Source organism: Enhydra lutris, unplaced genomic scaffold (assembly GCF_002288905.1).
Source record: "Enhydra lutris kenyoni isolate GAN:26980312 unplaced genomic scaffold, ASM228890v2 scaffoldscaffold3, whole genome shotgun sequence".
Lineage (NCBI taxonomy): Eukaryota > Metazoa > Chordata > Mammalia > Carnivora > Mustelidae > Enhydra > Enhydra lutris.
The window spans coordinates 84854859-84881736 of record NW_019154087.1 but is presented as its reverse complement, the minus strand read 5'-3'; the positions used below and the strand labels follow the sequence as shown (position 1 = coordinate 84881736).

The 26878-nt window shown below is 46.9% G+C and overlaps 1 protein-coding gene across 1 annotated transcript in view; it reads right to left on the bottom strand.

The window, feature by feature from the left end:
* LOC111156991 (phosphatidylethanolamine binding protein 4) overlaps positions 1 to 26878 on the bottom strand; it is a 208142-nt gene that overhangs the window by 78805 nt on the left and 102459 nt on the right. Inside the window, exon 4 of the mRNA XM_022518188.1 lies at positions 14067 to 14165. Within this exon, the coding sequence (XP_022373896.1) occupies positions 14067 to 14165 (99 nt within the window). The remainder of the gene's footprint in view (positions 1 to 14066; positions 14166 to 26878) is intronic.

The window sequence follows — 26878 nt, the reverse complement described above, 5'->3', positions numbered from 1 at the left end:
TCCTACCCTATATGTGCAATCTTGTGAAAACTCCACCACTCTTAAGGTTAATAAGGCTCATTTGCTTAAGATAGCACCTGTTTCTATGGTGACTCCTGCCACCCAGAATCTGTTCATCAACTGAGACAAGAAAACAGTGACTTCCACCCTCTTTGAAAGGAAAGAGCTAATTCTCAGCCAAGGGCTTGACAGGGCAGCAGCCCAGGAGCTCTGGGGGTCTGTCCATCCACCCTATTGAAGTCCTTCCCTGCAGCACGCCCACCTCAGACGCAAGAGGAGTCCCCGATTCTTTCCAGAGTGCTCTGGACTGTGATTTTCTCCTCCTCTTCCTGGAAAGCAACATAGCCCACTGCTGGAGGTGGCAGGGAGGTGGTGGGAGTGGGGTGGCAGGGGGTAGTGGTGGCGGGGTTGCTGTCTCCTGCCCCTAGGGCTCTGGTCTCCCCACACCAATTCCGCCATGTCTTTCTGGGCTGAGTGCTGGCAGGAGAGCACAAGGAACACTGGGCGTCCCCCCCGTCCCTCCCTCCTGCTGCCCACTACTCCAGGCCTATCACTCACCCTGGCATGACTGGGTTCCTACAGCTGCCCGCAGCGGGCCTCCTGCCACAGGCTTGCCTTCCTCCAGTTGCTACGGCAGGCTGCAGCTCCCTTTCTCCTAAACCAGACCTGGGCGGGCCTCGCCCTGCTCCCTGGCCCACTCTGGTCCTCTAAGGTCTGTCACTGAGGTTTGCAACACCGTCCAGACTGACAACCAGTCCCAGTTGTGGGTTGAAAATCCCTGGGGAAGAAGGTTCCAAGGCAGACATTGCTAATCATAAAGCTGCAGCAAACAATTTATTGAACAATAAATCGGAGCAGCTTCCATGCCCCCTCCAATGCCACCCTCTCCGGCACTCCGAAATGCTCTGCGGACGGGAGAGCAGGTGCACAGGGAACCGGGCTAGGATGCCGATGAGAGGATCGAGGATGGAATCAGACTCTCAGAGCTGGATGTGATGGCCCACACCTACCTAACCTGCTCATTTGCAGGCGAGATGACAGAGACCCATGGAGGAGCGGACCGGACCAGTGGTGTCCAGCTAACAAGGGACCCAGGACACAGGTCTCCGAGTCCCAAGCTCCTCTCAAAGAGGCACACAGTTTCCTGCTAAACAGAACCAACTTCTCGTGGCCTGCAAGGCGCCTCCACAGCCCTGGCCTCACGGCCTCTCTGCCCTCAGCTCTAGGCAGGCTGGTGTCAGGCTCTTTCATAAAATCCCAGCAGCTGAGAGCTACAGGCAGCAGCTTAGGACCACCTGGCTCAACCTTTTGCCCCATCCCTGGCCGAGGGCTTCTTCTTGAACATCTCCAAAAACAACTTACTCATCCCTGTACTCAAGAGGCAGCCTTAAAGGCCTCGTTGTTACAAACACCCAGCTGTACCCCAGAGTCAGGCCTCCTCTCTTGCCACCTTCCCTGACTTCCCGCCTCTGCCTCAGTCTCCTACTTGGAATCTCCAGTGAAGATCTAAAGAGCATCTCAGAATTAACTGTCTGAGACAGAACTTCAGGCCCCCCCCATGCTCTCCCCACTGCCTTGCACTCCAACCTGCCCATCTTCCAGTGTTTTCCATTTCAGTAAATGGCACTGCCATTTGCTCAGGCCCCAAATCTAGGTGGCATCCTTGGATCATCCTTTCCTACCATGTCTAATCCACTGGCAAGTCCAGTCGGCTCTTAACCTCAAATAGATCCCAGAGCTATCCTCTCCATGCCCACAGCTGTCACCTTGGTGCAGCCACCCTCATCCTTCCCAAAGGAGTGGAATGGCCTCTTGTGGCTACCATGCTGCCACTCTACATGGCAGTTAGAGTGATCTTTTAAAGACACCAAGCAGAGAGTGCCGGAGTGGCTCAGTCAGTTAAGCGTCTGCCTTCGGCTCAGGTCATGATCCTGGAGCCCTGGGATCGGGTCCCGCATCAGGTTTCCCACTCAGCTGGGAGTCTGCTTCTCCCTCTCCCTTTGTGCTCTCATCCTCTCTCAAATAAATAAATAAAATCTTAAAAAAAATAATAAAGACCCAAAGCGGGAATGTCTGGCTGGTTCAGCTGGAAGAACATGTAACACTTGATGTTGGGGTTGTGGGTTTGAGCCCCATGTTGGGTTTAGAGATTACTTCAATAAATAAGAATTAAAAAGACACAAAGCAGTTTTCATCCAAAGCAGTTTTTAAAGCCGCCCGATAACCATGTGCCAAAATCTCTGCCTGAGCCAGGACTCAATAATTCTCAATCCCAGAATCATATTGGTTTTCCTCCAATTTTCTCTTTCCCTTTTTTAAAAAATTGTGTTGAGAATTCTCAACATGAGATTTGCCCTTTTAACAAATTTTTACATGTACAGTATTAATCTCTAGAACTTACTCATTTCGTGTCACCGAAACTTTATACTCTGACTAGTGACTCACAGTCTCCCTCCCCTACCAGAAGCACATTTGTATCACCTGGGAATTCTCAACAGAAATGGTGCCTGGGCTCTGCTTCCAGGGGTTCTGATCTAGCTGGTCTGGATCTAGCTGGAGCACAGCCTCCCAGGTGATTCTAACCAGGGAGTGGCCAAGGTTAAGACCCTCTGTCCTTTACAGTCTCCCTCACTGCTCATCTCCTGTGCATTTCCCATTGACCACTCTGTTCCAGCTGCACTGGCCTTCTCTCTGTTCCTGGAATCCAGCCAGGCTGTTCCTGACACAGGACCTTGCTTCCTGTCCCGGGACCTTTGCTTCTGCTACTTCCTCTGCCTGTGTGCCCTTTCCTCACTGTTCACCCGCTCAATTTTCACTCTGCTAAAAGGATCACCTCCTCTGTGGAGCCCACCTTCTTTCCTCCCAGGTTCTTGGGACCTAACTCCACCCTGACACTCCCACTCTGTACGGTATGTCATCACTGATTTACTCCTCTGCTTCTCTCACCAGATAGGCTGCTCTTCCCTGGTGGAGGGGATTTTATGATCTGCAGCACCTGAATGAAAACTATTGCCTAAGATATGCTGAACATAGGCTGAATGAACGAATGAGTAAATGAATGAATGAGTGAATGAATGAATGAGTGAACAGAGGTGGTCTGACTGATGCAGTAAAGGGAGATTATCATCTTCAATGATCTAAAAGCCTTTACTTCCTTCGACGTGATCTAAGATTACATTAATGTTCTTAATTCCTGCTTTATGGTTTGACAATTCTATTATTAGCTTAAGATTAGCTTAAAAATTAACTAAAACTCCTTTGCTCCTTTTTCCTCATGAACTCCTGCCATGCCAGATCTTCCACATTTTGTACTTGTGCAATTGATTTAGAACCTAAATATAGAACCTTCAGATGAACCCCTGTTAAATTGAAGTCTTTCAAGGCAGGCCCATCCTTCCAATTTGCTAAAATTAACCATCATACCAGCAATTCCTTAAAACTTTGTGGGATCTACCAATCTGGTGAGCATGTGATCTATAAACATATCAAACAAGGTGGGACCCACGCAAGAGTCCCATGGTGTGTCACCCCTATGGGTGACACGTGATTAGTCAACACTCTTTGGGAATTGTTAACAAGCCACAAACCCACCTACCACAATAGTCACTAAAGCTGTATTTCTCTTCCTTGCCAACAAGTTCACCAAGATTGACTTAGTCTAATGCCTTGGTCAGTCAAGCTGTACTGTGGACTTCCTCCTGGCTCACTGGATCAGTGCTTTTTATCAACGAAGAAATTTGAGTGGGGAGGTGTGACTTGTTTTTAGTGAACCTATGCTGACTCCCAGTGTTCACTGTTTTCTATGTTGTCTCAGACCATCTGTTTATTAAATCGGTATTGAGCTTTGATGTGGATTGATATCACACTTGCCAGCCTCAATTTGGGAATTTATATTTTCTTATCCTATTTCTGGAAATGACTTTGTGATTGTAAATCTAAGTCCTTTCTGGACTTTGAAGGTCTTAGTTCATGAGATATTAATTCATGAAAGGCCAGTAACCGTTTGCAGATTGCAGAAAGGCTTCCTAGGGAGACCAGTCACAACAAGCATGGTCCCTAGAGGCCTGGGACACACAGAAGGTGTGAGATACCTCAAACTGTTCAGCAGGAGCACCTTGGGAGCTGGCGGGGGAGGCAGAGGCCAGAGCCTCAGAGGTCGTGAATACCATGCTAGCCAGATAGGACTCTGTCCTGAGTTACTGAGGAGTCACTGTGGGGCTTCAACTAGGGAACTAATGTGATCATATTTCAATTTTAGAAAAAACAGATAATTTTGGAGGGGTTGGGGTTGTAGGAGGGGGACCAGTTAGACTTTTGCAATAATAATCTAGACAGAAGTGATAAGGGCTTTAATGAACTCAGCCGTCTCGGCTTTTAGGTTTATGATTTTTTTTCCCTATGCCATTCAAATGTCTGAGCATTTAGTTTTGTTTTGTTGCAGTTGTTGTTTTTTAAAAGATTTTATTTATTTATTTGTCCGAGAGAGAGAAAGAGAGAGAGAGAGAGAGAACGCACAAGTAGGGGGAGCAGCAGGCAGAGGGAGAAGCAGGCTCCCCACTGAGCAGGGAGCCAGTTGCAGGGCTCAATCCCAGGACCCCGGGATCATGACCTGAGCCAAAGGCACATGCTTAGCTGGCTGAGCCACCCAGGCATCTTGTGTTTAGTTATTCTGCTCCATTCCTGGAACGGAGGCTCTGGTATCCTGACTTTTCCAGGCCTGCTCATAATCGGAGACCCAGCTCAACTTTTATCTCTGCTGTGACGTTATCATATCCATCCTCCTCCTACCCAACCACTATCCATCCACCCACCTGTCCAGCCTTCCTTCCTTTATTCTCTTATTCATGCCCTCATGCCTTCATTAACTGATTGAACCAACAATTAATAAGGGCCTTCTATGTTCAGGGCCCCCTAGCTAAGTGCTGGCAATATAGTAAGATAACAATTCTACTCTCTGGGAACTCATGGTCTAGTCAGGAGAAGAGACCCATAAATAATAACAAAACGAAGAAAGACAAAGCTGGAGGTATCAGGAGCTGAGCCTTGAAGGAGGAGCGGTTGCCCCACTGCCAAGGGGACAGTGCTCTGCCCTTTCATTTCTCTCTGAGCCTCAAGAGCCCAGTTAGAGCTGACACCATACCCCTTGAGTTCTACTCTTTCCTACACATGAGCCTTGTCCTTCCAACTCAGTAGCAGCAAAATAAATAAATAAATAAATAATCACATTTAAAATTCTTCTAACACTTATTTATCAAAAGCCTCTCTGTCTGTCTATCATTTATTGTTGTTAATGGCCACAGTGCTGAGTACAGTGCTGGTTAAGGAGCTGGTCCCAACACTTCACTGTTAAGTCCCATGCCTGCCTTGCCTTTTTAAAAACTGTCACCAGTGGACAGCTCATCCCGAAGTACGTACAGAGAGTGCCGTTCACCCCTGACTTTCTAAACTTCCTGCGGAGGACTGGGGGTGCTGGCCGGTGGAAACAGGGCCGAACCCCGACATAAACAGGACCTCCTACATGGCCCCAGCGCCGTGTTGCTGGTGCGCCCCACATTTGATCTCACTGAGTCTTCACAGCGTTCCTGCAAGGCAGATGCTAGTGTCCTTTTACAGTTGAGGGGACAGACTTGGGCACGTAAATCATGTGCTTCCTGGTAAGTCTGAGGATGGACCTCCGGGGGCGTGTGCTGCGTTTCAAGGTCCAGGGTCAAGGCCATGTGCTCTGGCGGAGGTGGGGGCGGCCAAGGGCAGAGGCCAAGGGTAGAGGGCCAGGGAGTGCAAACAGCCCCACTCACCCGGGCCCTCTTAGCTGCCACACCTGGCCCTGGCGGAAGCTGTCACATGTTCCAGGATATTTCCCGCCCCCCAACCCCCAACAAGGGAGATGTCCTCCTGCATCACAATCCCATGTCTAGGCTCTGGATTCAAATCCCAGTCAGCCACATGGCAGCCATGAAATCCCAGGCAAGTAGCTCAGTCCCTCCAGGCCTTCTTTCTCTTGTCTCTATTACCTTCCTCTTAGGGCTTTTGTTAAGACTAAATGAGACATTCATGTAAAGCACAGTGCCCCAAACCACATGCTAAGTGAGCACACGTTTTTTCCTGATCTTTTTTCCTCTTCTCTTTCCTTTTCCTTTCTATTCTTCCTTCCTTCTTTCTTTCTTTTTTTTTTCCTTTTTTTTGGAGAGAGAGTGAGTGAGCATGGTGGGGAGGGGCAGAGGGAGACGGAGAATCCATGGCCAGCACAGAGCTCGACGTGGGTCTCCATCCCATGACCTCAGGGTCATGACCTAAGCCCAAACCCAGAGTCCGATGCTAACTGACTGAGCCACGCAGGCACCCCCCCTTCCTTCTTTAACTATTATTGCTGTTGTTAATATGTTACACGAATCTAAGCTGTGAGAGTTTCTAGCCAGGAGAGGACAGAGGCAGATGGAAACACCCAAGGAGTCACCCGCTCCGGCCTTCTACGCACTGGGGGAGTCCCTGGGTCACCCACGAATAAGTACTTTCTGTGATAAGAAGCTCTCTCCTCTGTGGAGTATATGCTCAGTTTTCAGGCAGTTCAAATTCTTAGAAAGTTTTTTCTTCTAGGGAGCCAAATTTACTTCCCTGTAAATGTCATCCATTGGTTCTGATTCTGCCCAGTGGAACACAGCTGGACCACCCTCATTTTCCAATTAGATGTCTTCACACTCTTAAGGAAATCTTCAAAGTATTTTTAAAGACAGTTGTTACGTCTTCCTGTCCTGTTCCAGAAGGCTAGCCATCCCTACCTCGTTCAGGTCCTGCTCACTTGACATAAGCGTAAATTTACGCAGCCTCGCTGTTCTGGTTGCTTTCCTCATGCTGCTCACGATCTTTCATCAAATACTGTGGCCAGAACAGAAGACTTTCTTCCAGGTGTGGTGTGAAGAGTGCACACAAACAGAAATCTCCTGAAATCAAGGAAGGATCCCTCCGATATGTTGCCACCAGCCCCTCCTTTGTCTCTTCCGAAGTGCATGTGTTTAGGGTTGGGGGTCTGAGGTCAGGGGACAGTGACAAGCCCAGGTTCCTTGTGTCAGGGCAGGGTGTCTGTCTCAGTCTTATCCACTTTACAGCATGGCCACGGAGGGGAGCCACTCTCCCCGTCAGAGCTGAGTTCAGAATTGGGGGGTAAGACTGTGCTGTTCATTTTGGGGGCATCCATGGGTGTGTGTGAGGGAGGTGTGTGTGTGTGTGTGTGACTGTGTGAGTGTGTGTGTGTGAGAGAGAGAGTGTTGGGGGGTGGGCAAGAGAGGATAGGGAGAGAGACAGAGACAGAGACAGAGACAGAGAGAGAATTTTCTGCCTGATCCAGGAATTCTCCTGGATGGCAGAATTGGTTTCCATAACGACTTTCTGATATAAACATATTTGATAAAAATAAGTTAACAGCGGAGCTGTGTGGAGCACAGACTCTCAGAGTGCTGAGAGAGAGGGAGGGAGAGAGAATGAGGGAGAGAGAGAGAGAGAGAGAGAGAGCACAAGCTCTTCGAAGAACAGTACTTTCCTTTTCTCCCCCCACCCTCCTGGTCAGCCTCTCTATACATAGTTTCCATAAACCAGCTAAAAAGCTTTGTTGACCATAGTCCTGTCTATCCTGGCCCCTTTCCTGCTTGTACACATCATATTCATTCTCTCTCTCTCTCTTTCTCCTTAGTTACCTGAAGCACTACAGTATGTATGGGATAATATGATAAATTCATTTCCAATTCACTGCATTATCCCTTGAATATTTTAATGACTCATTGAATGGAGTAAAAAAAGCTATTTCAAATGAACAATTATGCTGCATTAGTCTGAGGGCTGATTATATTTAAACAGTGCTCACATGGATAACAGGACACAGCGACCTCAGCATACGAGAGCTAATTTGGCTCTTATCTCCAAATAATTTTACACGGCAAATTACCATGAAAACCTGAAGGGCTTTAAAAACATTCATCAAAAGATAATATTCCACTTTGTAGCAACATTTTATTTAAATTATTTTGAATGTGAACGAAAGCATCTCTGCAGTGGGACAATGACAGCAAGGTGGGGACTGTGAGTGATAAGGAAATGGCGAGCGGGTGCTGGCTTGCGTTAAAAAGACAGATGGCAAGTGTCCGGGAAGATGTGTAGTCCTCACAGGGAGCACACTGTAGGCCTGACCGGCCCTGGCAGCCCAGCCCCCTGCCCTGGCTGTGGTCTGGTCCAAGGGGGCACAGGGCAATTCCCAAAGGCTCACTGAGGGGACCCATCCCCTTGTCCCAACTGCTAGTGCCTCTATGAAAGCAGGTCCTGGTCAGGTGGGGTTCTCCGGGCTGGGCCTGAACCCACCTGGACTTGAAAGGCAAAAAGGATGAGCTGTTTTTAGTGGCAGGCTTGCCTCATTACCTAGAATTCTTACTTTGCAAAGCATAAGTCGGAGAACCTCAGGGAAGCAGTTCAATTCTAAGTGGCTACTCCAAGCTGGTCAGATCTCCAAGCTGGGGTTCGTAGGGGAGAGAATCACATTTACTGAGGTCCTACTATTCCATTCAGAGTCAGGAGCCTTAATCTCCTTGAACACTGGGAAAGAGATATTATTATCATGCCCATTTTCATGACAAAGAAACTGAGGCTCAGAACTCCCATGTAAACGTCCCAGAGCCTGGATTCTCCCCTAGTTCATATGACCCAAAAGTATAGGCCTAGTCTCTGCCCCTTCAGGATGGCCTTGTACCAGTCTGCTTTACACCCTGGGCCCCCCTGCACTGTCCCTATCACCTAAACCCCGCTATGGCCCTTAGCTCTTTAGGGAGCAGAAACCATGCCTTCCTGGTGTTCATTACTTAAATTAATGGACCCTCACAGTACAGGGCAAAGCATGTATGGACAAGTGAGCAAAGAGCAGAAAAACTAAAAATACAGGTCTAAATAAATAAATTAATTAATCAATCCCATTTCCTTGGTTTGATCTCTTCATCTGAACTTGTGGTCCTGATAAAGATTGTTTATTCTTCTGTTTTGTTATCATTTGCTTGCTTCTAAGCATAGACATTGAAATTGGAATATATATATATATATATATATATATATATATATATTGCATAATATACATAATATTAGAATATTTATAATATTCCAGTGTTACACACACACACACACACACACACACGCACGCGTGTGCACACACACAGTATATTTAAATTTCTACAGTATCTGCTGCTCAACTGGTTAGGAACAGGATAAATTTGCCATTCTCTATAGAGCCTCTCTCTAGGGAGGCTTCCCCTCTTTGCATATGTAATTTCCTTCTCCTGTCACAACCCTGAAGGGTAAGGATTTGTGTCATTTTTACAGAGGAGAAGTGGCAGGCTCAGAGAGGCCAAGTGACTTTCCTGAGATCACTCAGGAGCAGGACGGATCGATCATTCAAGCAAAAGGGTCCTGATGTGTACCAACTGCATCACTGGAAAGCAAGGGGCTAAGATCCTTGATCTGTTTATTTGGTTGCCCATTTATCTTATTCACCTAACACACTGAGGGGTCCTTTCAAAAACAACCTCTCATTATGGAAAAATTCAACCCTTGTAAGAAAAGTAGACAGAATAATGGGCTCTTAGAGGTCCTTTTAATTCTACCCAGAATTGGTTGCGCTTACAGCTGCCAAAGGTTGAGGGCACTGAATGAAAGGGAAACATGAACTTGCCATTTCGCTTTCTTTTTTAAAACAAAAAAGATATTCAGGGCAAATTTTAGAATCATTGACGGTTTCTAGGAAGATTTTCTTTTTTGGAAGAAAAAAGGTACTCTTGTCTCCTTAATTGTTCTTAGTGTTCTTTGTCACCAATCATGATATTCTTTGTGGAAGGTATTAATATACCATATTCCTGTGTTCAATATTCCCATTAACAATAAAATGTCTAATGAAAATATCTGCATGAAAAGCTCTGAGCACTAATTTCAGAGACAAATAGAAGATGAACCAATAAGCTTTTCTTCTGAAATGAATGATGCAAATTAATTGATATCTTAATTAGGCTTTAGCACGAAGATTATTAGTTAGATTGAATCAGAACTGAAAAACATCTTAAGGAAAAAGCCGAGGACTGGGCATTGAGGGGAGAGAGATGTTGTCAATGCCCTGTTCGAAATCTCTTTTGTTCAATGAGAGATTTTTCAAAGAGGGATTGGAGAAGGACGGCATGCTTTACCCTGGAGTCCCTGCCTACCGTGGTCTGGCCAGCTTTGGGGACTGAAACCTTGTCCTGCCCATGAGCTAATGGGAACCCACCACTGTGGGAAGTTCTGCCCTGGGAGCCGCCGGTGCCCCTGGAATCCCAGCCCAGCACTGCAGCCTCCTTCCCCTGCCTCACTAGAGCAGAAGCCCTTGGAAGGCAAAGATTTGCCCTGTTGTGTGCACATTTGCAGCCCCGGGGCCAGAGCGGTGCCTGACTTAGGAACAACAAGCATAATGTTAGGACCAGCAATTGTGCACAGCTCACTATGCGTTCTGGGTACCGGTCCAAGCGCTCTACTAAAAAGAACGCATTTGAACTTCCTAACAAGGGCGTGAGGCAGGGACTACTGATCGGCCCCACTTTTCGAGGGGGTGTATTGCGTTGCAGGTTCAGCTATCTGGCCCCCAAGATCACATAGCCATACCGGTGGGTTCAGATTCGAACCCAGTGGTCGGGCTCCAGAGTCCTTGCGTTTACACTTGCAAACGGCAGTGAATCCGTATTTGTTGAATTCGGCGAACAAAGGGCACCAAGAACGCCTGGCTCCTACTGTGGACGTCTCTCTAGATTTTGTTCAAGTTTCCTCTCTCCAGAGCTTTATCCCATTCTGTGGTAGACTGCTGTCGGCCTCTCTTTGGGGCAGGGGCTGCAGATGTTCCCTGTATCTCTCAGAACTGCCTGCTGTTTCAAGCCTGTGCAGACGGCCCCCAAAGCGCCCCTACTGAGGGGCTCCCACGGCCGCGGCTGCACCCACTACCCAATTAGACCTGGGTCCCTAATTTCAAGGCCAGCCGGGGTTCCACCTCGGCTGGCCACCTCTGTGGCCACTGTGAATCACAGGGCTGCCGTCACTCTACATCGGCTGTGACTTTACGGTGTGCCTTACTGTTGAGGCCACTGACCGCTGAGGGTGATGATACTAGGTAGGCTTGACTTTTAACCTAACATATCAAGGGTTAAAATAACATATCAAGGGTTCAAAATGCCTCCCAGGTGTATCCCCTGGGGAGGTTCCCTCGCAGCACCCATCTGTGAGACGGAACCAGAAAGAGAGCCCTGGAAAGGCAGGCGAACCACAGAGACTCTGTTTCCCATCTGGCAGAGAGGGCACAGTAGGATGCCTCATGCCACCGCAGAGTGGCTGGCAGAGATGTCGTACAAGCCACGTGGTATGGCAGGAAGGATCTGCAGTTTGGAGCTGGTGGGATTTGGACTGAAGACCCAGCTCTATGACCCTCTAGCCGAGAGATTGCATCAGCCAACCCCTCTAAGCTTAGCTTGCCCACCTACGAAATGGGCAAAATGCCTATTTCACAAAGCCATCGTGGAAGTGTCAAAAGCGATTGTCACTTGAAAATTGCTCCACAGGTGGGTGACGACGGCAGTGACCAAGGCATTCTGACACTGAGCTCCGTGGTCTTCCTTCAGCTAGCTAAACTCCTTTCTGGGGACTCAGGCTCCCCACACTGACAGAAGCGGTGCCTGGGAATCTGCATTCTAACACGTTTCCCATCGGATTTGAACTCGCTCTAATGTCTGAGACCCAGTCAGCCGCCGTGAACACCAACACAAAGGAAGTGCTTCTGGGGTTGATTAGAGCCTTCCTTTTTTTTTTTTTTGGCCGAGGTCCACAGCCTGAGACCCAAACGAGCCTGGTTTTTATACTGGCCACGTGGCTGGAGGAATTTGGGAGCTGGTGGGCGGGCTGAGTGGATGGGGATGAGGGGAGCTGCTGCTTCCTGCTGGACCCTTAGATCAGGGAAAGTGGGTGAAAATGTGCCTGAAACCCAAGCCGCCTCCGGTCTGAGCGGGAAGGCCGAGGGCCATGCCCGGGCAGGTGGCCCTGCTAAGCTCTGAGGCTTAGCAGTCTTGCCGGACAGCTGTCACCTGCCACCTGTCACCTGCTTCGCTTCTCAGCTGGGCTGCTGAGAACCCACGTCTGTGCCACAAAGTGCGTGTGACAGAACTGTCCCAAGTGCATGCTGAGGGGGGGATGGGCGGGGTTGGGGGGGGTTCAGGCTTGGAAGAGAGGCAACCTCACGGCCCCAAGCTGCCCTCGATGCTGAAATTACTCCATCCACCACAGTTTCTGAAATCTGCCTCAGAATGTGCCTGTAGAACCCTCTCACAGACGGCCTGGTGTGGGGCGTCCCGAGCAACACTCCTTTCTTGAGAGCTCCACCCCCCTTGTGACTGCCAGGGGATCCCAGGTACAGAAAAGAGCCAGGCTCTAGACTGGGGCAGGATCCAGTATCTTTCCCTTTTGTGTCCTCGGTTCCTCTCCCTGCCCTGATGGTATGAAAATCCCCCAGCTCTGCCCCTTTGCATGTTTATGGTGTTTCCAAGGCTCTTCACAGGGCCGAGGAGGGCTTGGACTCAGGAGGGTGTGTTGAAGCGATGCCCCTGCTTTCCCTCAGGCACCGTCCAAGAAGCTGCTGCCGGAAGCCTCCCTGGAGGGGGCCCCTTCCAAGGCCGTCCATAGCCAGCACTGCCTCTGAGGATGGGCTGTCGACCTGAGCATCCTGTGAAGGGCCTGCGGTCCCTGGGCAGGGGCTGGTTGACAGGGTAGCTTCCTCCCCAAGCCCCCCACTCTAGGGGCTGTGAGAGCCCCTGCTTTGCTCAGGAGCACCAATGGCTAGTTCACACTGATACCCCTTCCTCAGCCCCACAAAGGTGGGAGGAAAAACACGAACTCCTTACACTCGTGGTTCTATGGTTTCCAAAGCGCTCTTGGGACGCCCTCTCATTGGAGTATCATGATAACCGCACAGGGGAGGTAACATGGTTCCTGTCTTACAGATAAACATGAAACGCCCACAGGGACTCCGGGCAACTTAACGGTGATCACCGATTTGGGGACCAGCCAGACCTAGATGCGGACTTAGTCTTTCTAGTCCCGGATGCCACCATCTTACTGCTTGATGCCTTCGAACACCTCGCGAAGGCCATCCACGAGCTCTCTGGGTGCAGATGCCTGGATGGCGTGGATTTTCCAGAGTGTGCGGCCATGAGCTCGTGAACTCCAGATTCAACAGTCAAATGCGGTTGGAAAATAAACGCATACTACATAGTGCCCGTTAAAATATTAAAAGCTCTAAAAAACCCTTTAGTGAGGAATGGGATTAATACAGTGCGACCAGGAGTCTCCAAAACTTGTTTGGGAAGAGAAACTTTTTTTCTTCCTCCACCTAATGCCCGTTAACACTGCACCCGATCTGTGTTCCTCAGACCTACTCCAGAATGGATCAGTGAGGTTCCCTTACAATTATGCGATGGCAGAGGGACACAGAGGAGGGGAGGCCACTTGTTTCCGTACAAAGGAAAGGACATCGCCATGCCTCCCCCAAGCCCCTCAGCCCATTAGGAGGGGGAGCTCCTGCAGGACCCCCCTAGCCAGCTCTGCACCCCCCACCCCAGACTGCACAGAATCACCCCCGTGCCTCTGAATCCAGGCCCCTGGAGGTGGTACACTGGAGCCAATTGTTAAATTTTCAGAAAATTTGTGAGTTAATCGTTAAATCATCAGGAACTCAAAACTGGCCACGATGGAAGTATTTACATTATAGAAATCAGCAAACACGACAAATCAGGGCTCTTCCCACCTGGTTTATCCCGAGAGCCCATTTACCTGTGCACCACTGATCCTGGATGTTTTCCGAAATTGTTAGAAAACTTGGGGGCCTGTGACACCTGGGTGCAGAGGACAACCTGACACGCAAGTCCTTGCCCTTCAGGGTCCCCAGCCCTCCTGAGTCTAATCCGAGAACCACACAGAACAGTCATCCTCTAGCTATAACCCCAAAGGAATCAGAAAGTGCCTGCTGGCCTGCTTACCTTTATATCAGTTACCAGCCAGTGTCTCCAGAACTGAGCTTTGGGTGAAGACCTGCTCGGGGCATCTGGATCTACCATCACCAGGATGTAGTTTGCGTCCTGAAACACATTCACCAGAAAGAAATGTAGCGTCGTGGCTAGAATTCTGACGGGAAACCCGCAAGGTGCCATCTCTCCTTTGATCTCTACTGCAGCTGACAATGGTTGGCGACCCCTGCAGCTTCCTACCCAGTCCGTCTTTGTTCTCGTGACATTCCTCTTGGGTCATGTGTTTACTCTCAGAGAAATGAAGTCTATTAAGTAGACAGCTGAAAAGCCTGGCTTTCTCTTTATGAAGAAGAAGAAATCAAACAAGCGTATTTACTAAGCATCTGGAAGTTCCTAGCATCATGCTGGGTGCTGTGATGGAAAACAGAAAGTTAAAACAGGGCTTCTGCTCTCAGGAAGTTTACAGTATGGTTGGAGCAACTTATCCATGAATTCGGCAAACCCAGGAGAATTTAGTCTGTGTCGGGGACAGTCCCAGTGGCAAGGAAAACTAGGATCCATTCATCCCTTCAGCAAGCACTGAGTGAACACCTACTGTGTGCTGGAAAGTGTTCTAGGAGCTAGGCATCCAACAGAGAACAAAAAAGTGTGAGCCTTAACTTTCAAGAAGCTTTCATTCTAGGGAAGAGGCACAGATAAAAAAAAAAAAAAAAAACTCAAAAAACAAACCCCAGCCACAGGGAAATGTCCACTTGGGACCAATACTCTAATGAAAACAAAATAGGGTGGGGTGAGAGGGAGCAAGCATTCTGGAAAGAGGAAACAGCCACTCCAAAGGCCTGTGGGTGGGAAAGAACAAGGGTTTGGGGAACAGCAAGAATACCATGTGGCTAGGGGAGAGCAAGGGGGAGAATGGACAAGGCCAGGTTTGAGAGGTGGGGGCGGGGGGAAGCCAGGCCACAGAAGGCTTTGTAGGCCTCGGTACGGTGAGGAGGAGGGTTTTACTCTAAGTGCAGTGGAGAACCAATGGAGGGTTTTAGCCAGCAGAGTGAGATGCTGGGATTTGTTTCTCAAAAACTGTTTCGGTGGTTGGGTGGAGACTGCATGGTTAGCAGGAGGTGAGAGAGGGAGCTGGGAGGCCAGTCAGGAGGCAGCTGTAGCAGCAAAGGGAAGGATGGTGGCATATTGGACTCGAATGGTAGCAACAGAGAGAGAAGGAAGTAGGTGGACTGGGGAAGTATTTTTAGGTAGAATCAATGGAATTGGCTGATGGATGGGGCATTAGGACATTGAGGGGATGGGAAAAGAGAATTTGAGGATGTCTCCTGAGTTTCTGGCTTGAGCAACTGGGTGAATGGTGCCATTTACAGACACAGAAGACTTGGTGAGGAGACTGTTTGAAAGGGGATATTAAGAGTTCTGTTTTGGGCATATTAAGTTAGAAATGCTTCTAAAAGTATACAAGTCAGAGTCTGGAGTCTGGAGGAGAGATCAGGACCGGGTATCTAAGTTTTGGAGACACTGACATAGAGATGGTCCTTAAACCCATAGGCTAATGAGATTCTTATTGGATGGATTATACATGGAGCAAAAAAGAGGATTCACGAACAGAAAAGACTTTTCTAGAACAGCTAATGTTCAGAAGAGAAGAGAACCTAGCAAAGGAGACTGTGAAGCCAGGAAAGTGGGGCAACACCTGAAGAGTAGGTATCATGAAAGCCGAGCCTAAAAGAGTTTTGAAAAGGGAGAGGGGGTCAACTATGCCAAATGCTGCTGAAGGGGTGAGCGAGATGAGGACACAGATATGACTGTGATCGGACAAGCTGGGGACACTGCTAACTTGGCAAGACCAGTTTCCGTGGAGTAGAAAGGACTGAGGTTTGCTTGGGATAGGTGGAGAGGAGACGGGAGATGTGAATTGGAGATAGTCTGTAAAGATGATAAAAGAAATCTTCGTGTGAGGTCAGAGGCCTGGAGTGGCTGTTACTAGATGGGAGAGTCAAGAGATCTTTAAAGGGTTTTTTTTTTTTTTTTTAGTTATTCTTTTAAGAAAGAGGTGACAGTAAGGCATGTCTTCGGGTCAGTGGAAATGATCCGGTAGAAAGGGAGAGAGAGGAGAAAAGGGATCGTTGCAAGAGCCAAGACTCTGGAACGCTGGACGGGGACAGGACCCAGAGCAAAAGTGGAGGGACCGGCCCTGGGAGATGTGGAGGATACAGGCTCAGATGCAAGGGAAATGCAGAATGCAATGGTGAGGAGTGAGGAGACTGTCTTCTGAGGACTTCTGTTTCCTCCGTGAATTAGAAGCAAGGTCATTAGGAGAAGATGGATTATAGGGAGTTCGGGGACAAGAAGAAGGGTGAAATAGTCATTTTGGAAAGCGAGAAACTGAATATACCATGGGTTTGTGGTAAGGTTCCTAGGTAATATGACATCGCACACCTGTGCGCTTTCAAGTGTTGCGGTGCGGTTGTGAAAGGAATGGTGGCAGGGTTTCACGTGGACAGGGCCCCAGACGGGTCAGGACGCAGGATGAGAAGGGAGCGGGAGAGCAAGACGTGAGTAGGGTAAATAGAGAAGAGCCAGGGCTCCTCTTCATCTGAAGGGGACAGGACTGTAGAACAGTGCGGGCCTGCCTGAACATTTACCGTGCTCAGGGGACACAGAAGACAGAGCCCAAACCTCTCTGCCTTGGGAATCCAGACATCCTGCACAGAGTTGCTTTTGAACTTAATCTTGAGGAATGAGCAGGGTCAGGAAAGCGACTCTGTAGGCAAAGGGAAGGGTCTGTGCAAAGGAATGGGGAGGTTCAGGGAATGGCAAGAATCTTGGTGTGCTGGGACAAGGGGCAGCTAGAGAGGAATGGTGGGTTACAGGGACTAGATGATAGAGAGCATGAAGTGTTCTAGGCCATTTAGAATTTATTTTGCAACAGGACCCACTGAAATTGTTTGACTGGACCACCGACATGAGCTAAGTGTGTGCTTTGGGAAGGCACGTGATAAACGTTGAGTAAAAACCTAAAAGAAGAGCAAAAAAAAAAAAAAAAAAAAAAAAAAGTCAACTGGGGTATCCTGAAGAGGGATCACAAGGGCTTGAAAATGCAAGTAGTAGTAATAAAGACTATGCATTTGAACAGTCCAGTCAATAGCATGGAATGACTGGGTAGGGCTGATGGGGAGAGGGAGATGTCTAGGATGACCCTGACATTCTTTCTTGGGCAACTAGGTCAACGACAGCTCCATGAGTATCAGGAGTAACGACTTTGGGAGACCTTGAGTTTGGTGTTAAAATGTGCAGGCAGGGGGTGCCTCAGTGGCTCAGTCGGTTAAGTGTCCGACTCTGGATTTTGGCTCAGGTCATGATCTCAGGGTTCTGGGATCGAGTCCCACACTGGGCTCCGTGCTTCACGGGGCATCTGCTTGGGATTCTTTCTCCTTCTGTCCCTCCCCCTGCTTGTACTCTCTCTCTTTTTCAAGTAAATAAATAAAAATTTTAGAACAGAGAGAGAAAATATGAGGGAGAATGTGGGATCGTATCCCAAAGAGCCAGGGTGTATGGGGGTTTGTGTAGGTGTGTGTGTGTGTGTGTGTGTGCGTGCGCGCGCACAATTCCAGTCGAATCCCAGAAGGAAAAACTGTATAACTGATACTCCCAAGAATAGGTTCTAGCCAAAGTAATTAGAAAGTAAAAAGAAACAAAGTATAAATACTGTAAAAGAAATAAAACCATCCTCTTTCTGTCTTTTAATTAATTAATTATTTTTTTCTCTGCCTACATAAGAAAACGAAAGACTCAGCAGGAAACAGCTAGACTAATATTGTAAAGTGAGCTGTTATGAAATGCACACAATATCAGTACTTATTAATAATGGCCAGAAAACACACTTTAAAAATCCCATTTACAATTATAATACAAAATATAAAATATCTAGGAATAGACTTGATGAAAAATCCAAGACTTAGACAAAGAAGCCAAAACACTACTGATGTAAATGAAAAGAAAACTTGAATAGACATGGAGACACTCTATGCTTTTAAACTGAAAGATTCATTTACAGATATGTTGATATCCTTTAATTAATTAGTTAATGTAACACAAGTCCACTCAAAATCCTAAATAGATGTTTTGGGAACTTCATGGAATAATTCTAAAGCTCAGAATAGGAGAAAAAAATAAATTAGCTGAAGCAGTATGGAAAAATAGGGAAATTCTATTGATTTTGAAGATATTAAAACATACTATAAAGCTATAATAATTCAAACAATTTGGCATTGGTTAAATAACAAGTAACTAGAGGAAGCAAAGTAGAAAATCTAGAGAGAAACCCATGTTCTTAACATATGTGTATTTAATAGATGATCAAGTTCTCAAGAAATATGGGATATTTAATATAACAGAATAATGTTATTTCAAACAAGGAGGGAAAAGACAGATGATTTTTTAAGTGTTACTGAGACAATTGGCCCACCATGTGGAATAAACTTCAGTCTCCATTTCTTTCATATGCCAAAAAATTTCCAGATTTACATATGAAAATGAAAAAAAAATCTTAAAAAAGTGATTTAATGAAATTTAGTGAATTCATATAATGGAATACTCTGTTAGAATTAGATCTTTATATTTTAATATGGGAAAATATCTAAAATACACTAGTAAGTTAAATAAGCTGCTGAATAGTGTGAACGATACCATCTAAAATGTGCAGGAAAACTTTGTATATCTAACTATATATATATTTATAGATATATTTGCATATGCATAGAAAATGTCTGGAAAAGTACACACCAAACTGTTAACAGTAAATGGCATGAAGGAAAAGATTGATATATTTAACTAGATATAATTTTGAAACTTTTATGACAAAGAAAAGAAAGCAAAATAAAGTTCGAAGATAATGCTGAGAGAAAATATTTACAAGATCTATTATAGAGGGTTAACCTTAATATGTAAAGTACTTTTTAAATCAATAAGAAAAAGAGTAATAACCCAATAGAAAAATAGATAAGCTACATGAATAGGCATAAATTCATAATATAAGAAGTATAAACGATCAACAAACATATGAACATTCAATTTCATTAGTAATCAAAGATATGCAAATTTTATAAAATAAAATCCCATCATGCCTATGAAATTGACATATATATTTTTTATGTCTATTCCCAGACTTTTTTAAGGTATGTAGAAACAAGGGGTAGGTTACAAAATCTTATATAAGATATGATTTCATTGTCTTTGCTAACCAGAAGAGAAAACCAAAAATGTACATCATACAGATATATACCCTTCCACAGAAAGAGGACCAGGAAAATCAGAGCTGAAATGTTGACCATCTCTAAGTGATGGGATAATTATGAACTATATTCTTCTTTGTGCTTTTCTCCATTTTCCAATGTTTGTGGAATAAAATGCACTGCTTTTACACATAGGGGAAAGAAAAGGATTTATACTTAAAAAAAGCTTCTGTAAGACGTCCCCAAACCCTCATTTTTCTCCTGGTCAAACAATGCTCAGAGGAATTCTCTACAGCAGGCTTCTTTGTCTTTCCATTCCCCTCGTTCACTGCCCTCCCAGCCCCCACCTGCAGCTCTCCCACACTGGCATCTGCTTCTATAAGTGGTGGACTGGGAGACTGGTGGGTGAGTCCCTGTTGCACGGTGCTCTCTGAGGTGGTTGCATCCTGAGGTTTATCCTAGACAACCTCCCTGCTAAGCAAACCCATAGCAGACCTCTTCTAAAACTCAGCAGGAAAGAGAGGGCTTCTGTGGCGATGGTCTTTAGAAACTCCCTGACAAATATTTAGCAGAGGTGGGGGTGATGTTCAGCAGACAAATTGGGAAACAGGCTGTTCAAGAGCTTGGCTCATAGCTAGACCCCCTGAAGTCTGACCCAAGCCCCTGATTGTTCTCTGCTGGTCCTTGGGGCAGACAGACTGGCATAGGGTGGAGTGAAGGAGATGAACCAGCCTCTGGGCACATGACTCTAATGTCTGATCATGGCAGGCCATCCTCTCGGCACAGCCTAAGGAGAAGAACGTGTAATCAATACTTTCAACAATGGATTTGTCTCCAGAGATTTTGCACTTGCCACATGTCTCCTTGCCTGAGACAAAACCGTTTTGCACTTCACTGAGGGTATCACACCGACCTAGTAAATGCCAGGTACGTGATAGGTACTCACGAAGGCTTGTTGTGCTGTGGGCTGGGGATCTCGGCTACATCTTTCTTCTCTCTGGCTTTTTCTAGCAAATGAGCTGATAGATGGTCTACTTACCTTCAGATTCCAACATCCGTTCAGGGGATTCTGAGGTGTCTAGATACCATATGAAACTAATCCTGTTTAAATGAGCCAACAGTCCCTCTATAGGGTATTGATCCAAAAGAACTGAAATCAGGACCTCCAAGAGATGTCTGCACTCCCGCGCTCATCCCAGCATTTTTCACGATAGCCAAGATGTGAAAAAAAACTGACATGTCCATCAATGGATGAATGACTAGAAACAATGTAGTCTATACACACAGCGGAGTATTATTTAGCCCTAAAAAGAAGGAATTCCTGTCATTTGTAACAAAAGGAATGAACCATGAAGACATTATGCTAATTGAAATGGGACAGTCCCACAAAGACAAATATTGTATGATTCAGTTTATATGAGGTATCTAAAATTGGCAAACTCATATAAGTAGAGCAGAGAACAGTGGTTGCCAGGGTTGGGGGAGGAGTGGGGGGGGAGCTGGTCAATGGGTACAGAGTTCGAGTTACACAAGCTGAGTATGTTCTAGAAATCTGCTGAACAACATTGTGCCTGCAGTTAATAATACTGTATTATATACTTTAAAATCTTGTAAAGGGTAGATCTCATGTTCTTAACCACAACAAAGTTTAAAAATAAAAAAAAAAAAAGAAAGAAAGTAATTCTACTTGAAGGAAAAGGACGGAATCAATGTCTTTGTCAAACATCCTGCAAATCTCAAGAGTTTGAGTTTATGCTCGGCTGGTGAGGCTGTGCAGAACCTTCCTGAATTGCCGTGGGGAGGCAAAGTGGGGGCAATCTATCTCTAGGCTCCGTGACCCCATTTCTGTGATTTTTTTTTCCTTCTAAAGATACCTGCACATTTATGAGAACAATTTGTATGGAAGGTGTTCATTTCAGCTCTAGACAGAGCTGAATAATAATAGCCCAAGTCAGAAATAACTCAAGTGTCCATCAGTTGGGGATTGGTTGATAAACACTGATACATACTCACGATGGAATACTTGATAGCTGTTAACAACAACGAAGCTCTCTAAGATCTGTTATGAAAAGCTCTCCAAGACAAATCGCATGAAAAAAGGCAAGATGCAGAACAGTGTGTCTAGGAGCTCACTTTTACAGAAGAAAGGGAAAATAAGAGATTCCTTTCCAGGGGCTGGTAGTTGCACAAACTAACTCTGGGAGGATACTTTAAAAAACCAGTAGAGGATGCAAGCAGGGGTAGTAACAGGGGAAGATGGGATGGAGAGATGGGACGGCCATCTCTTGTACATGCCTGTTCTACCATTTTGGTTTCTGAGCCATGCGAACATACAGTCGACCCTTGAAAAAACCTGGGTGGGGTGGTGACCCCCTTGAGCAGTTGAATATCCATGTAGAACATTGGACTCCCCAAACCTGTTGACCAGAAGTCTTACTGCTGACATAAACAGCTGATGGGCGCGTATTTTATACATTATGTGTTTTATATACTGTATTCTCACAGTAATGTAAGCCAGCGGAAAGAAAGTGGAGTGAAGAAAATCACGAAAGAAAATACATTGGAGGTAATGTACTGTATTGATGGGGGAAAAAATCTGTGGATTAGCAGACCTACACAGTTCAAACTCCTATGGCTCAAGGGTCAACGAGGTGACCTGTTAAAAATCAACTAAAACGGTAAAATAAAGAGAAATGTATAGTAATCACATAGTATTATCTTGGAGATGTCAGCCTCCAGTCTCTCGCTGGCTGAGAGGTAAAGAGGGATGGCGTGTCCCTTTGTAGCCGGCAGAGCTCTGGGAATCCTCATTCTATTTGTGGGGGGCAGTTAGGTGAAGGGCAGTGGAGGGACGAGAGCTTGGGCTCCACAGCACAGGGGCGTGAGCAAGATGTGGAAACCCGTGTTAACAAATCACGGTGCTGGGATGCCTGGGTGGCTCAGTTGGTTAAGTGTCTGCTTTTGGCTCCGGTCACGATTCGAGGGTCCTAGGAACTGGGATCAAGGCCCTCATAGGGCACCTTGCTCCTCGGGAGCTTTTTTTCTCCCTCTCCCTCTGCCGGCCACTCCCTGTGCTTGTGTGCTCTCTTTCTCTCTCTCTCTCTCTCTCTCTGTCTCTCTCTCTCTAACAAATCAATCAATAAAATCTTAAAACGAAACAAAACAAATCACGGTACATCCAGATGATGGTGACAACACAGACGCACAGTTACATCTGGACTTGTCCAGGTAAATTTCTTAAAGCAGCTATACTGAAGTATAATTTCCATAGTACAAACTTCACTCCTTTTAGGCATACATTCCAACAATTTCTAGTAAATTAACAGAGCTGTGCAACCATCACAATTTAAATTTAGAACATTTTTATCACCCCAAAAAGAAACCTTGTGCCATTTACAGTTACTCCCTGTTCTCTCCAACCAGCACCAAGCAACCACTAATCTACTTTCTGTCTCAATAATCTCCTTTTTTGCCTTTTCGGAACATTTCGTGTGAACAGAATTGTATAATATGTGGTCTTTCGTACCTGGCTTCTTGCACTCAGCATGATGTTTTTGAGGTTCAACTATGTTGTTGCTTTAGCCCTTTTTGTTGCCAAATAGTATTCCATTGTATGGATGTTGGTGTGCATTTCATTTGTCCAGTTGGTGGACATTTGGGTTCTCCTGCTTTTTGGCTATTAGGAAGCCCGCTGTTATGGACATTTGCTACAAGTCTTTGTCTGGATATTTGTTTTCAATTGTCTTGGGAAAATATCTGAAGTGGAATTTCAAGGTCATACAGTAAATTGTGTTTGTTTGTTTTTGGTCATATAGTAAATTTGTGGTTAGCATTTTTAAGAATTGCCCAACTGTTTTCCAAAGTGGCCGCACCATTGTTCAACCCCACCAGCAGTGCGTGAGGGATCCAATTTGTCCACTACCCCCCAGCACTTGTTACTGTCTAGCTTTTAGACTGTGGCCGTTCTGGTAGGTACCAAGTGGCCTCTTGCCGTGTTTCTGATTTATGTTTCCCTAATGACCAGTCACGCCGAGCATCCTTTCATGTTCTTACTGATTACTCACATATCTTTGGTGAAATGTGTGTGTAAATCTTGGTCCCTTTTTAACTTTTCTTCTTATTATTCCAGAAGGAATTTTAATAGGTGTGTCCCAGGTGGAGGTTGGGGCAATGGGAGCAGTGGAGAGAGTGGAATAAAAAGGAGGGAAAGTGGGAAGAAGAGGCTATTAATTTTAAAGTCTGCTCTGAAGGCTTGTCAGAGCCAGACAGCCCTCATCCTTCAACCTCTGAGTTCTGCCCGCAGCTACCGTCTGTCCGTGGTGCTGTCTACTTACTGCGGTTCACCGTGACACTGACTCTTCTGCAGTGAAATGTTAGCCTCACGGGTAGCCACCACAGTCCAGGTGGGCAGAAAGCACCAAGTGACATTGACTCCCCCAGGCCTAGTGAGCCAAGTCTTCTGTCCACTGTCTCACTGGCCACCCTCAGAAAGACTGAGCCCCAAACTCCCCTGCCTCCCACCCTGGTTTGTTTCAGCCAAAGCCTCCTCCACCAACCTCTTTCTCAGCCGCTGGTCCTCTGCCACCCCATCAGGCCCCAAATGCTCTTTTCGTTGCCTCAGAGCCTGTCCTCATTCCCCCTCCACCTCCAGACACGTGCACTCTGCCCTGCAGAAATGCCACTAAGGAACACGCATCTTCCCTCTGTCCTCTGTTTCTCTAGGAATCGCTCTACTTCTCCGCCTTTGCCTGGATCTCCCCTGAAGGGCCCCATCACTTGAGCACTCCCCAGAGCTGGTGTGTGTTCTCTCATGCCCCACAAACCCCAGGGTCAGCAGGCCAGGAGGTGGCATTGCTCCCTGTCACCATGTTTTTCTTTGTGGCTCAGGCCATGCAATCCTATGTCCTCTCTCTGGTCTGTTCGCTCTCCCCTAAGATCTCACAGTTGCACTTGCTCAGTCTTCTCTTCTTCCCTCCGTCCTGCCATCATCCCATTGACTTTGGCAAACGTGTGGGATACCCAACCGGCACCACGGGCCGCTCTGGTGCCTGCACCCCCACCTCTCAGGCCATCTTCTCTTTCTCCGCCTCAACCGTCAACAGTCACACCACGACCTTTGTCATCCGAAACTGCTCCATCTCCAAAATTTGTACGAATTCTGGCCACAACCTCCTCTCTGTTCAGCTTGCTTCTTCAACTCTCAGGACTAGTCTTTGACCTCAAGGGGCCTCCTGACCACAGGGGATGGTCCCCCCCTCCCTGTCCACCGGCTAGGCCCCCTGCACTTGCCTGCTCCCAGCTTCACAGGTAAACTGCACACACCATCTCCTTTTCCTTACTTCCTGTTTATTCTTCCTATTTTTTTTTAAAGATTTTATTTATTTTGTTTGGCAGAGAGAGAAAGCACAAGCAGGGGGAGTAGCAGGCAGAGGGAGAGGGAGAAGCAGGCTTCCTGCTGAGCAAGGAGCCTGAGGCGGGGCTCGATTCCAGGGCCCTGAGATCGTAACCTGAGCTGAAAGGCAGATGCTTAACCGACGACGGAGCCACCCAGGCGCCCCCATTTACTCTTTATAAAAAAAAAATATCGAAGTGTAGTTGACACACAGAGCTGTAGTTTTCAGGTATACAACATAGTGATTCAACAGTTCTATACGTTACTCATTGTTTGCCACGGGAAGTGTTGTCACCATCTGTCCCCATACAGCGACATTACGACAGTGGTGACTGTATTCCCTGTGCTGTACTTTCATCCCAGGGACTTCCCATTGACTTTTTAACTTGCTCTGTGCCCTCAGTTCTGCTACAGGCCTTTGCTAGTGTCATCAACTCCAACAGGTACTTTCCAGTTGTCATCAGACCTGGTGTCTCTCCCCGTTGCGCTTCCCAAGGAGGGTCACCTCTTCTTTATTAAAATGCCTTCTGGGATTCCAGGCCATTCTCTTCCTCACGGCTGGTTTTGCTCATGGCTGGAGCTTAGGCTCTCTTCATGTTACTCCTCCCGCCTTCTCAGGAGCCTCCAAGCACAGGCACCTTTATCCTCCTGCCCCCAGCTCTCTTCTGAGCTCCAGAGCCTGTGCCCCACAACCCACTTCTCCTCTCCCCATGGAAAGGAGAGGAACACCTCATGTTAGTCCTGCCCAGCAACACTGCCTGGGCTTCCGGAGTATTCTGTTCCCATGAATGAAGGCAGCCCCATCTGCTCTTGCAAACCAGAAGCCCAGGAGTCAAGTTCCAGTCCACAGCAGTCCTGTCAATTCTGCCTCCCAAGCATCTCTCAAGTCCGCCCATTCCCACGCCCTGCCGCGCCCGCCACGTCCACCCTGGATGCCATCATCTTTCGTTTTGTCTATTATAACAGCCTCCTGACTTGTTTCCTCATATTCACTTTGACTCCCTAATCAATTTTCCACCTGGATCCAGAATATCTTTTCAAAACACAAGTAAGATCATGTTATCCTGGTGCTTAAAATCCTTCACTGGCTTTCCATGCCTCCTCACGGTGTTCTCTAAGGCCTTGAATCATCTGCCCCCTGCCCACCTCTCCTTGTCACTGTGTGCACGTGTCCCTTGCACTTACAGGCCTTCCCATTGCTAGGGTCTACCCGGCTCCCTGCCGCTCACAGCCTTTGCATATGATCTCTTGGTGTCTGGAAGGTTCCTCACTCCCAGCCCACCCCCTTCAATCCAGTGAACTAGTCATTCTTCAGAGCTCAGTTCAGGGTGACTTCTCTAGAGAAGGGTCCCCTGTCCCCCCGTTCCACGTTAAGTTCCTTTGTTAAACACGCTTACGTTTCTTCCCCTCACACATTCATCTCAGCTTACAGTCAATAATCCATTCGTTGGCTTGAGTTTTGATTTATGTGTGTGTCCCCCACCAGATTCTAACCTCCCTGGCAGCAGGAATGGTGTCTGCTTCTGCTCACCATTATATACCCTGTTGATTACAGCATGTGGTGGATAGAAGACAGGCAATAGATATTTTTGAATGAAGAAATGAAACAAATATTGTACCTGGCATAAGTGGTTCAATGGTTCATTGGTTGGTTGGTTTGTTGGTTCATTCATTCATTCATTCATTTGGAAACCATTGACTAAACCTTTATGTACTAAGCACCATGAGAGGGGCAGAGGATAAGAGGGAAGAGAGACATGGCCTCTGCCTCTGAGGAGATAGTGGTCTAATGGGGAGCTGGACGCTTGTGCGAATAATGCGAGAACCAGGCACACCTCTGTGGTCTGCCGACTCCTGTCTGTAGGGATCCTTGAGTACAAACTCCTTCCTTCATGACCATCATTTCCATGCCTTACCACACCTGATTAAAACAAATCCCAGATACATCTTACAGCAGGGCCTTTGACTCCTTGACTCAGATATCTAGCAAGCCCACAGGAGCCTACAGCACACTGGGGACTAACCAGCCCTGCATCTCCCTCATTCCGAGATATGATTATGGACGTGGCTAGCTGCCTACAGCACTCACTTGTCCTTGAACGGGGCATTGAGCTGACCTGATACGATGAAGTTTCAGGTCAAGTTGAGTGGAGGGCCATATTCTCCAAGGCAGGAGTTCTCACCCTAGGGAAGAG